The 13551-nt window shown below is 38.9% G+C and overlaps 1 protein-coding gene across 2 annotated transcripts in view; it reads right to left on the bottom strand.

Annotated features, from left to right (window-relative positions):
• Zdhhc20 (zinc finger DHHC-type containing 20) overlaps nucleotides 1-13551 on the bottom strand; it is a 51414-nt gene that overhangs the window by 34067 nt on the left and 3796 nt on the right. For both annotated transcript variants that reach the window (XM_008824317.3, XM_008824318.3), the window contains exons 2-3: nucleotides 11805-11908; nucleotides 1194-1314 (exon numbers count right to left, since the gene is read on the bottom strand). In XM_008824317.3, coding sequence (XP_008822539.1) covers nucleotides 1194-1314; nucleotides 11805-11864 — 181 coding nt within the window. In that variant the 5' untranslated portion in view covers nucleotides 11865-11908. The remainder of the gene's footprint in view (nucleotides 1-1193; nucleotides 1315-11804; nucleotides 11909-13551) is intronic.

The following is a 13551-nucleotide window of genomic DNA, read 5'->3' as shown; positions in this document are numbered from 1 at the left end:
GAAGTCTTCTAGCAGACACAACTTGTGGCAATCACTGTATATCCAGTGATTAGTCAAACCAAGCATACCTATCCTAATAGAAATAAACAAATTTTAAAATTCCTTTGAGCTGGGGCCGGAGAGACGGCTCAGCAGTTAAATACACTGACTATTCTTGCAGAAGACCCAGGTAGGAAACCCAGCACCCACATGGCAGCTAACAACTGTCTGTAACTCCAGCTCTAGGGATCTGAGAGCCTCTTCTGTTCTCTGTGGGCACTGCACAACACGGGTACACTTAACTAAATGCAGGCATAACACTCATACACAAAAAATAAAAATAATAAGACAAAAAAATTAATAAAATGTTTTTTTTTAAAATCCTTTGAGCTCAGCTGGGTGTGGTGGTGCACACCTTTGGTCTCAGCACTCAGGAGGCAGAAAGCAGGTGGACCTCTGTGAGTTCAAGGCCAGCCTGATCTACAAAGTGAGTTCCAGGCCACCTGGGACTACAGGGAGACCCCGTTTCAAAAAAAAAAAAAAAAAAAAATTTCCTGGGTGTAGTCACAATCACCTTTAATCCTAGCATTTGGGAAGTAGAGGCAAGCAGGTCTCTATGAAATCACAGTCAACCTGATCTACAACTACAAAGTGAGTTCCAGGCCAGCTGGGGCTACAAGGGAGACCCTGTCTCAAAACAAAAATAATTTTTGTTTAATTTAAAACTTTCAAAATTCTCTGGTATGGCTGGAAAAATGGCTCAGCAGTTAAGAGCACTTACTGCTCTTTCTTGTAGAGAACCTGCATGTTCAGTTTCGTGCACCCATATGGCGGCTTACAGTTGCCTATAATTGCAGCTCTGAAGGATTCGATGTTCTCTTCTGGCCTCCTTGAGCACCAGGCATGCATATGTACACATATGTAAACACTCAAATACATAAAATTGAAATACATAAATCTTAAAAAAAAAAAAATCCTTTGAGGGCTGGAGAAATGACTCAGTGGTTAAGAGCACTGGCTGCTCTTGTAGAGGACCTGGGTTCAGTTCTCAGCACTCACATGGAAGTCCAGTTCCAGGGATCCCATACCTTCTTCTGACTTCAGTGGGCATTGCATAACACAGGTGCATTTACATACACGCAAGCAATACACTCATCCACATAAAATAATAACATTTTTAAAAATATCCTTTGGAAAGTTTAGTGTTCTTTCACCTTTTGAAGTTGATGTGGTGTAGATAGGTAAATCTCTTGCTGCTCGTCTCAAAATTTCTTGTTGTCTCTCTTGGCTAAATTCCTTTTCATAACGTTCCTTTTCAGAATTGGATAAGTAGAACTATAAAGAAAGAATCACTAAATTAATATTTAAACCTTAAGATCTTAGCTATGATGCTTAGAATGTTCTAAAATGTGGGTGGTAGTCCCCAGACTATTCTGCTTCATGAAGACAAAATTTGTTTTCAATCTTTATATAGATTTTGACAAAAATTCTGTACAGATTAAATCTAAGAGTTTAATACATACTTTCATTTACTAAAAAAAAAATAAAAATAAAATTTTGAGGGCTAAGGATGTGATTCAGTGGTAGAGTACTTGTCTAGCACCACCAAAATTTTTGTTTAAAAGTTACTCGAGCCGGGCGTGGTGGCGCATGCCTTTAATCCCAGCACTTGGGAGGCAGAGGCAGGCGGATCTCTCTGAGATCAAGGCCAGCCTGGTCTACATAGTGAGTTCCAGGACAGCTGGGGCTACAAGGAGACCCTGTCTCAAAAAGACAAAAAAAAAAAAAAAAAAGTTACTGAGGGGGCTAGAGAGATAGTTCAGTAGTTAAGGATGCTGTTCTTACAGAACACCCGGGTTCGAATCCCAGCACCCACATGGCAGCTAACAACCATCTGTAACTCCAGTTCCAGGGGATCCAACAGCCTCTTCTGTCCTCTGTGGGCACTGAACAACACGGGTGCACTTACCTACATGCAGGCATAACACTCATACACATAGAATAAAAAATAATAAATTAAAAAAAAAAGTTACTCAGGCTGGAGAGATGGCTTAGCAGTTAAGAGCACTGACTGCTCTTGCAAAGGACCTGGGTTCAATTCCTTGCACCTACATGAGGGCTAATAACTGTCTGTAACTCCAGTCTCAGGGGATCTGATGTCCTCTTCTGACCTCTGTAGGCACTACACAACACAAGTGCACCTACATATATGCAGCAATACACTCATACACATAAAAGTAAAAAATGAATTAAAAGTTATTCTTAACTAGGTGTGATGGTATTGCCTATAAATCCTAGCACTTGGGAGGCTGACTGGAAGTGAACTGGCATAAGTGAATTCCTGGGCTACAGAGTACCTTGTCTCACAAAATAGTAATAGCAACAACATCATAAGCAAATAAAAAATAAAACTGTCAATTTTTTTCTTCCTTTTGTGTGTAGGTATATGATGGTATATGTATGTGTTTGTGTGGGTATGTGCACATGTGCATGGAGGTGCTTGTGCTATATGCATGTGGAAGCCAAAGATGGCTGGTATGTGTTTTCCTCAATCACTCTCTACTCTCATTTTCAAAACAGGGTGTCTTCAATGAACCTAGAGCTCATCATCAACTTGGCTTGGCTCGCAGGCCAGTGAGCTTCAGGGATCCACCCAACCAGTGCTGGAGTTACAGATGTGATGCATCCAGCTTTTATGTGGTCTTCATGCTTATATAGCAGGCACTTTACCTGCTGAGGCATCTCCAGCCTGCATTTCCTCCACTCCTACATTCTTTTTATCCTTTCTTCCCTGATGTTCCCTGAAACTTATAGGGGTGGTAAAGATGTCCCATTTAGGGCTTGACTTAACAATCACTATTCTCAGCACTTTGACCAGTTGAGTGTGCAGTAACTGCTATTACCCACTACAAAAAGAAGCTTCTCTGACTAGACATGAATCCAGACAAATTTTTAGTTGTTTTTTTGGGTGGTGGCTTGTTTGGTCTTTTTGAGACTGGGTCTCCCTGTAGCCCCAGCTGGCCAGGAACTCATGTGTATACCAGGCTAGCCTTGATCTCACAGAGATCTGCCTGTCTCTGTCTCCCATGTGCTGGGATTAAAGGTATGTGCTACCACATCTGGCAAGTTTTTAGAAGGATAGCCAAAAGCGGATATACTGGGTAACGGTGAGATCACTGACATGAAGTCCCATTTTTTTTTTTTTTGTTTTCCCCAAATGCTCCAATGAGGTCAACAAATCATTCATTCAGAATGTTTTTTTCTTTTTCTTTTTTGTCTTTTTGAGACAGGGTCTCCCTGTAGCCCCAGCTGTCCTGCAACTCAGTATGTAGACCAGGCTGGCCTTGAACTCAACAGAGATCCACCTGCCTCTGCCTCCCAAGTGCTGGGATTAAAGGCCTGCACCACCATGCCCAGCTACATACAATGTTTCATTTTTTAAAAGGCCAACCAAGGCTGGGCATGGTGGCACATGCCTTTAATCCCAGCACTTGAGAGGCAGAGGCAGGCAGATCTCTGTAAGTTGGAGGCCAGCCTGGTCTTCATAGCGAATCCAGTCCAGCTAGGGCTACAGCTACAGGAAGACCCTGTCTCAAAAAGACCAAAAAACAATAAATAAATAAATAAATAAATAAATAAATAAAAATTTAAAAAAGACAACCAATTGTGCTAGTCTCTAAAGAATTACCAAAGATCACCACCTCATCTATAGGCAACTCTCAAGAGTTATTACTTTCAGAGTTGCTTCTGGCTTTCATTTATTTTGACACAGGGTCTGGCTATGTAGTCTAGGATGGACTTGAGGTTACAATCCTTCTGCCTTCCCAGTGGTGGGATTATGGGCCACCATGCCCAGCTAAGCTCACTTCTTTTATTAAAATTTTCCCTACCAAGTATCTATTTATTTGCTCCTCTTTTTATGTCGTCTCAAGGCTAGGACCCTCCCTTTTATACCTTGACTTCAGGTAACCGGGATCTTTTACAATTCCATTAAGTCTATTTCATAAAGTTGTTTTTCAAAACTAAGAATGACTTTGGATGTGTTCTTTATCATGTTTCAAATTTTAACAATACTGACCCTAAATTTTTACTTACTTTCTGAATTTTACTTAAAGAAGCCCAAGGAATGGCAACTGGAATTTCACGTACCCACATTTAAGGAGCGCTCTGGTCTACCTGCTAACTCAAACAACCAGAATGCCCATCATTGCTGATAGTTGTCAATTCTTCTGTTATAAACCAGGCAATAGCTTGGGCTCTGGAAATCATGATTCCAATAGAGTTTTCTGCTTGTGGAACTAATGACAGAAATAAGGTCTTCTGTGTTCTTCTCTGAATACTTTCCTCTACACTGTTAATATAAGTCACTGATTACCATTCTAACCTAAGCAAACACCATCCATTAAAAACAAAACTCTAGGGACTGGAGAGATGGCTCAGTGGTTAAGAACAGTGATTGTTCTTGCAGAAGACCTGGGTTCAAATCCCAGCACCCACATGGCAGCTAACAACTGTCCGTAACTCCAGTTCCAGGGAATCCAATGGCCTCTCTGTCCTCCACAGGCATTGCATGACACGGGTGCACTTACCTACATACAGGCAATACACTCATACACATAAAATAAAAAGAATAAATAGAATATATATTTTAACAAACCTCTAGAGCCGGGCATGGTGGCACATGCCTTTAATCTCAGCACTCAGGAGACAGAGGCAGGCGGATCTCTGTGAGTTCAAGGCCAGCCTGATCTACATAGTAAGTTCCAGGACAGCTAGGGATATAGAGAAATCCTATCTCAAAAAACATCAAAAAAGTAAATGTCTACTTAGATTACCTAACATGGCTTTCATAAAACGAACAGCAGAAGAGCAGCCAGAAAAGAGTCACACAATCTTAAAGTGAGTCTAAAGGACTATGGAAGTTACTTTCTAACTTCTACTACAAAGATCTTATATCTCACAGATTCACCCCCTCCTGAATACTTTCAAATATAAATAAAACCTCAAGGGTATGATGTTGAATAATATTTTGATAGCAGAAGGTCTAAGTTATGATTTCTTGTAGAGTCTCTGCAGATTCTTCCTTACTGTCATGTCTAGCCTCTGGTAGTAGTCTAGATCTCAGCTCGATACCACTCTTATTCTTACTCATATCTTTCCTTAAGAATGAAGGTTATAAAGTAATGAGAAGCTTAAATCTAATGATAATTTTAAGAGATCCCAGAGTAGAAAAGTCTGTTTTCCTTTTGTTCCTTTTTTATTTATTTCTATTTCATGTGTATGAGTGCTTTGCCTGAATGTATTAAATGTACCCAAGATGTAGAATGCCTTGGAGGTCAGAAGAGGGCATTGGATCCCCTGGAACTGGAATTATAGATGGTTGTTAGCTGCTATGTGGGTGTTGGTAACTGAATCAAGGTCCTCTGGAAGAGGAGAAAGTGCTCTTAACAGCTGAACCAAAGTCTGTTTTTCATTTAAGACTACTGAACATCATTCAACTTAAATTATAAAATGCCATTATTACCTTAGACAATGTTCAGACAATTCCATATAAATATATATTAGGTCAAAGGTATAGCTTGGTAGAAGAACAGGAATTTAGCATGCACAAACAACATCCTGGGTTCAAACCCCCAAAACAAAATGGTTAAAAATTTTTTTTTTAATTTTTGCTTTTTGACGTGTATGTGTATGTGTGTGTGTCTTTTTTAGATGGGGTCTCCCTATAACCCTATCTCAGCCTGGACCATAGATCAGGTTGGCCTTAATCTCACAGAAATCAACCTGTCTCTGCCTCCCGAATACTTAAAGCAAAGGCATCACCATACCCGGCTATACTTTGTTTTAAAAGAGACAGTCTATACCGCCCAGGTCTCAAATTCCTAAGTTCAAGTGAGCAAGTGAGCCTCAGCTTCTTGAGTAGCTGGACTGCATGCTTACACCATGTGTCTGACCACAAATACGTACTAAAATCTAGGTATTAAATGGGGCATGGTAGGACACATTGTCAATCCCAGCATTCCAAGGCAGAGGCAGGCAGATCTCTGTGAGAGTGAGGCCAGCCTGGTCTACACAATAAGTTCCAGGCCAGTGGGGCTTACAGAGAGACTGTTTCATAAAACAAAAAAAGCTTCTCAGATGGCACAAATCCAAAGATGAATAAATATAAATCTTGCCTTTAAGATAAAGAGCTACAAACATATAAACCAATATATAAAAACAACAATTTACAGTGGGCTAGAGAGATGGCTGAGTGGTTAAGAGCACTGGCTGTTCTTGCAGAGGACCTAGGTTCAGTTCCCAGCACCCACATGGCAGCTAACAACTGCCTGCAACTCCAGTTCCAGGGGATCTGACGCCCTCTTCTGGCCTCTGCAGGCATTGAACAACAGGATGCACTTACATACATGCAGGCAATATGCCTATACAGAAAATAAAAATAATAAATATGTTTTAAAAAGAACAACATTTTAAGCCAGGTGTGGTCACACATGCCTTTAGTCCCAGCACTTTGGAGGCAGAGGCAGGCAGATCTCTGTGAGCTCAAGGCCAACCTGGTCTACATAGTAAATTCTAGATCATCTGGGGCTACAGAGAGACCCTGTCTCAAAAAGACCAGAAAAATTGAAAGAAAGAAAAAGAAAGAAAGAGAGAGAGAGAGAGAGAGAGAGAGAGAGAGAGGAAGGAAGGAAGGAAGGAAGGAAGGAAGGAAGGAGAGAGAGAAAGAGAAATGAAGAGAAGAGAAGAGAAGAGAAGAGAAGAGAAGAGAAGAGAAGAGAAGAGAAGAGAAGAGAAGAGAAGATCTATGGGTGCTATACAGGTTGCTGCTAAAGAAAAGTAATCAACAGACCTACCCAGCAGCAGACCATGTATGCTACAATACCTACCTGCCAGGCAAGGTTCACTGGTGCAATAGTGGAAGTAACCAACTGCTTTTTCTTGGGTTTGCTGTCCATGCTACATGAGGAAATGCATTCCTGGTACTGTAAATCTGGACAAAAGCCCATGGCTGGAGAGGTCCTAGGTTCTAGGAGAGAACCTACTACTGATTTTTTTTTTCTAAACCAATGGACATGGTATCATATTCTAATAGTTATGTCTGTACCTATAGATCAGTGCTGCTCTCAGCCTTGGTCAAAGAAGCCTTTTTGCAGTGAATGACAATTACTACAGAGACTTATAATTGGTCAAAATGCTAAGAATAAATGATTCAACAGGACAACTATATCATTCCCTCTCCGAGGCTTTGGAAACATTGCAAAAAAGGGACAGAAAGAATGTAAAAGCCAGAGGATGGAGAGAAGTGCTGTGGAACACTCTTTTCTAGATATGGCATAGCTGTTGTACTCAGGAACTCACAGCTGCTGTTCTTACACAAGATTGAATGGGTCAACACTTCCTCATGGATGGGGAAAGGGCTCATAATGACCTAGCCCTAGCTGAGGAGCTGGCTGCCAAGGGTAGGAAAATAACTTTCTACATTGGTGTAGCACTGCTAAGTTGTCTATGCTCCAGAAATAAACCCACACCCATGCTCATGCAAGCACTCCTAATAAAGCTCATTAAAAAAAAAAAAAAAAAAAAAAAAAAAGGACAAGAAAGCAGGAGGGAGACTTGCTGGGAAAAAGGTTCAGAAGATGAAGAGATAAGAGAGGATAATGGGGGGAGGCCAATATGATCAAAATAACTATATTTAAAACTGTCAAAGAATTTTTTAAATCTATATTACAAGGTAAGATTAAAAATTCCATTTAAGAGCAAACATTGGTTATCAAAGGTGCCTAGAGACAGTGGTATCTAAGCTGACCTTTGAAAGATAAACAAGAGGGAAGACAAAATAATCTTGGCAAAAGGAACAATGAGAAACAATAGCATGTGAAAATAGCCTGGCATGCTGAAATAGAGCTCCACTGAAAAAGCAATGAAGATGAAGTTAATAAGATTATAGCTTATAAGTACTGCATACCATGAGTGAACATGTTATCTCCCAGCAAACTGGCAACTTCTAAACAATTATAACCAGAGAGTGATGGGTCCAAATTTTCTTTTTAGAAAAGATAACATTTTTCTGGGCATGAATGCTCATGCCTATAATCTCTGCATTTGATAGGCTAAGGTAGGTTTAGCATGAGTAAAAGGCCAACCTGGGCTACAGAAAGAGACATTGTCTCAATACACAAAACAAAAGAAAAAAAGGAAGGTGACAGCTTTCTTAAAGTGGTAGATAACACTGACCATTATTCATGCACTGCCACCTCTTATGATTTGACTGAGTCTCACTCAAGACAATGGGGATATAACAGTAAACAACTAGGTACTTTTCCTTCAGGAAGCCTAGCGAAAGAGGCATACAAACATCTCCACTGAGACTCTACTTTCTCTGGGAGGATTACTTGGCTAAGCTACCTGAAGGATCGCCCCTGCCCAAACTGACTTTTACTCCTTGTTCTGCTCTATCATATCTGTTCTTTTCCTAAGCTTATCTCAATTTTCTAAATTACAGCTTATAATTTTTCTATTTGTTTACTTGTTAAACATCTGTCTTCATCATTAAATACAAAGACCAGGTCTACTTGATTTGCTGTTTATTCTCTGAGTCTACCAGGATTAGCTTACTAGGTACCTACTTTGTATCTATATGTTGACTGGTAAGATAATCTACTTTTAGAAACTAACCTCCCTAAAAATTTAGTTTTTGCTTTTTAAATGTATTCAATTCCCTGAGGCCTAACCTAAGAGCTCAGATCTAACAGAATTCTTCTAATACAGTTCCATTAGCATCAGGCTTGTAGCTTTACAATTAATTCTATAGCACTATCTCAATCACTATGTATTAACTTACTGAGAAAAACAATCTTAAAATTCTGTTCTTGGCTATCAACAGAGCTTAGCTTACCTGGTTCTTGAGAATCTAATAATTCACTTGCCATTTGCTAAACCCACCATGTGCCTGATTTTCTTTATGCTTTGGGGGAGGGCTAAAGTACTGAACATAGTCACAGCAGAAATAACCCTGCCTCAGAAAATTTACAATTTAATAAAGAGATACATGTAAGTAAAAAGATAATCACAATACCAAGCAAGCTCCATAACAGAGCAAAAGGAGAATGTCACAACAGGGCCACTGGACAAAAGCTTAGGCAGTTAGATGAACTTCTGGAGAGGATGTGTGTAGAAGGGATAAAAAAGAAAAGCTAGGGTGAGCAATGTACTAAAACTACCACCATAACATTTAGATACTATTTATTCAATATTAGGCCATTCTTAAAGTACTTTACACATTTTCTATTTACAATGTATTCAGTCCTTACAACAATCTCACATGATATGTACTACTGCCATCTCATTTTGGAGACTAGGGATTTAAGGAAGCTTCCAAAGTAACACAGCTAGCAAGTCGTAGAGTGTTCTGACTCCAGAATTTGACTCCTCAACCTCCATTTACAATGTTCCTCACAAGTACAACTCATTTTAGTTTTCTGTTTTTAATTTCCAGGGTTGGGAACTATTTACTTGTTAAATATGCTCTATTTTCAACAGCCATCACTATTAAGAATTGATTAATAAAATTGGGTCCTTTTAAGAAATCAAGAAATGGACAGAAGTGGGACTGAAGAGATGGTTCAGCAGTTAAGAGCACTGGTGAATGGGTATTCCTGCTGAGGACCAAGGTTTGGTTCCCAGAACCCACATGGCAGCTAACAACAGTCCACTACAGTTCAAGAGGATCCAATACCCTCTTCTGATACACATGGTGCACCTACATACACACATATACACGTAAAATAAAAATAAATTTTAAAGAACTTTTTAAAAAAGAGAAACTGGTAGAGGTTTGTAACATAACCTCTTTTTTTTTTTTTTTTTTTTTTTTTTTTTTTTTTGGTCTTTTTGAGACAGGGTCTCCCTGTAGCCCCAGCTGTCCTGGAACTCACTATGTAGACCAGGCTGTCCTTGAACTCACAGAGATCTGCCTGCCTCTGCTTCCCGAGTGCTGGGATTAAAGGTGTGCGCCACCACACCCAGCTTGTAACATAACTTTTAGGGCTGACCAAATACTCAAAGAATATATCTGAAGAAATCACTAGGTTTTTTGTTGTTGTTGTTTGTTGTTGTCTTTTTGAGACAGGGTATCCCTGTAGCCCCAGCTGGCCTGGAACTCACAGAGCTCTGCCTACCTCTGCCTCCCAAGTGCTGGGACCAAAGGCTTGCACCATCACACCTGGCCAAGAAATCACTGTTTGATTAACAGGTCATGTCTCAAAACAAAAGCATCCAAAAGAAAAACTAAGCAATAACCTGTGTAGCCTTCTTTGCTAATTTTTAGTGCACATATAACATGATATAGTAGTTCTACTCCCAGAGATCTACACAAGGGAACTACATCTATATTCCCCAAGAGATATGCACTGGGGCATTTACAGCAGTTTTATCTGAAAGGACCCTACATTGAAATTTTCCCACATGCCCATAAACAATAGGCCTGGAAAGCACACTGTTATATATCATGACAAAATATAAATAGTAATGAAATGAACGGACTATGAAAACATAGACGAAGCCTACAAATGGAATGTTAATGAAAAGACAGACACAGAAGCACACTGAAAGTAAGTGAATGAATCAATCAATACAAAATGAATCTATATAGAAGACAGAAGAGTGACTTATGATGTGGGTGATCAGAGAAAGCATAAGGGGGCTGGTAGGGTGTTGGGAACACTTGTTCCTTGAACTGGGTTGGATGGTAGTTAATATGTGTATTCAATCTGTGAGAGCTTATCAAGTATATACTTATGACATACATTTTATACATCTGTTGTCTATTAAAATTAAATCAAAGTTAGTGTTTTTAACTATATGATCTATAATTTTAAACAAGTTTTGAAATGTTAACATGAAGGGTAATAACTATACTGCTATCATCATCTAATCTTTGAGTATTAATCACATGGCAGGTATTGTCTTATACTTAGATAATCTCAATCCTCATAAGCATCCTCCAGATACAAGCACAGTTATTAGGTCTATTTTCTGACAAGAAAACTGAAGCTCAGGGAGATTAAGTAATGTGTTGGAGGGAAAGAAAAAAAATCAAACTTAGACAATCTTAACTCTAAAGAGTGTGTGTGTGTGTGTGTGTGTGTGTGTGTATGAGTGTATGTGTATGTGTATAGTTTGTATTCCTGGGACTGGATCTCACTATGTCCAATATTGTCCTTAAAATTGTAATCATCCTGCTACAACCTCTGGAACACTACAGTTCAGGAGTGTGCTGCCACGATGTCCAGTTTAGCGATATAGTCTCCACCATCTTATTATACTAAATTTTTAGTGGCTAATTCAGCAGTATATCAAGGCAAGAGAGACACACCAGTTGTAAAACTGACTCTACAATGTTTACCCCTAGTATTTCCCAAGTGCAAACCCCAGTTAGAGAAAAGCAGTCATCACAAGATGCAGACTGAACAACACATGCTTTATTTGTAGCACAACTGTTCATACCTGAGAAAACATGCTCAAGGCATTTCTAAAAATGAACTCTACTCACTTAGCTCAATTCTGTCCCTTCAAACTTTTTACTCTAGTAGTTAAGAAAATAGAACATGCCAGAAAATTATTAGCACAACTGAACTTTTACTATGCTATCAGTAAATTGTAGCTGAGAACAAGCCAATGATTCACATTCACAAAGCCATTACCAAGAAAGTTTATGAATGGAAACAGAACAAATGCATTACATAAGGTTTTAACATAGGTAAAACAAGGGAAAATCATTCCACAATCAGTTAAAGCATTTGGCAGTTTACCAACATAAAATTTACCTCTTTGGAGGGGCAAGCAGGAGATGTGAATATTGTCATCCAATAGGACCATACAAACATAACAAAGAACAGATGGAAAGCCACAAGGTAAACAACGGTCTTTCCTGGTGAATAAAAACAAATAATATTTAATTGATTCCAAGTAAAAACAGGAAAAGGTATTACATTAAACAGTAGTTGTGTCAGTAGACTTAATTCAACAAAAACTTTTATTTAAATATCAAATATATAAACCACTTTATCTGCATGATTTAACAGTAAGGGATATCAAGAAATAGTCTGTTCCTATATTTAAAGATGTAAAGTTATAAAATGAACTTACTCATAAACTGTAACCTTATAACTAAAACTGTATCCTGTGGTGAGATTTCAGTTGCTAAGGATCTAAGCTAAAAACACCTTCTTCAATGACTGGGTTTTGGGTTATTTATATTAGGCCAGCTTTGAATTTCCTATGCAGCCCAAATTGGCCTGGAACTCATGATTCTCCTACTTCTGCTCTCTGATGCTGGGATGGATAAAGTGTGCTGAGATAACAGGTATGTAGCCATAACTATCCACTCACTATACTTTATGTTTTCCACAAATATTAGTTTTCAGTGACTTAAAAATCACTTTTAAAAAAATCCATCACTATGAGTATTAAACCCAAGGAGTTGTAAACTTAAAGTTGTTACCATCACAAAGAATAAACTTGAATAACTTGATTCCTGCCTGGGTCAGAAAGAGGACTCTGAAATTTATTCTCTTGTTCAACATAGGTTAACGAGAAAAATTCTAGCCATTGTGAATTTCTATCATAATCTTTCCCAAATGATTCATGTCATAGTCAACATTTCTCTGATTCCAAACATTAACTCACTGATTTAACATTAACTTTTTTGTTGTGACCAGGCTAGACTCAATCTCACAGAGATCTGCCTGCCTCTGCCTCTGGAGTGTTGGGATTAAAGGCATGTACCACCCTGCCTGGCATAGTTTTTCTGTGGGGCTAGTTTTCTTTTTTTCTTTCTTTTTTTAAAATTTTATGTGTATGCATGTATTACCTACATGTAGGTAAATGCACCCGTGTTGTGCAATGCCTGTGGAGGTCAGAAGAGGCTATATTGGAACTCCTGGGCCTGGAGTTACAGACAGTTGTTAGCTGCCATGTGGGTGCTGGGATTCGAACCCAGGTCTTCTGCAAGAACAACCAGTGTTCTTAACTGCTGAGCCATCTCTCCAGCTCAGGGGCTAATTTTCTTAAGAAAAACCATTTACCTAGTTCGGGGCTCTGATTCACTGTAGAATGCTGAATACACTCTGAAGATCACAAAACACTGAAATTTGAACTTTTATCATTTTCATAGTTCAGATTAAATGCTATTCTTCCATAGATGCCTCCACTATTTCCTTCCCTCTTCACCCTGCAGTCCCATTCACATCCCATATCTGCTCACACTTCAATGAAAGCACTTGTTTCAATAGTCACTTTCTTGAAACTGATAAACTAAAATATGCAAATCATTGATATTTCCTAACAAATCTAGAGGACTTCCTAGTTACCACATTTGACTTCAGCTACTCAAATTGCTATTGCCTCCTACTGAAAGCCTCTTATAAAGCAGGTTTTATTTCTAACCCTTAACAGTAGTGCTAGTCTTGTAAAAAATTCAAGTTTACAAATGTAAACAATGAGGCTCAGAGAACTTATTATCTTGCTCAGTGTCACTTATTAAATCCTAATGCCAGAATTCAAATCCACAAC

The sequence above is a fragment of the Nannospalax galili genome, unplaced genomic scaffold (assembly GCF_000622305.1).
Source record: "Nannospalax galili isolate Female #2095 unplaced genomic scaffold, S.galili_v1.0 scaffold388, whole genome shotgun sequence".
NCBI lineage: Eukaryota > Metazoa > Chordata > Mammalia > Rodentia > Spalacidae > Nannospalax > Nannospalax galili.
This window is presented reverse-complemented; position numbering and strand designations above follow the sequence as displayed.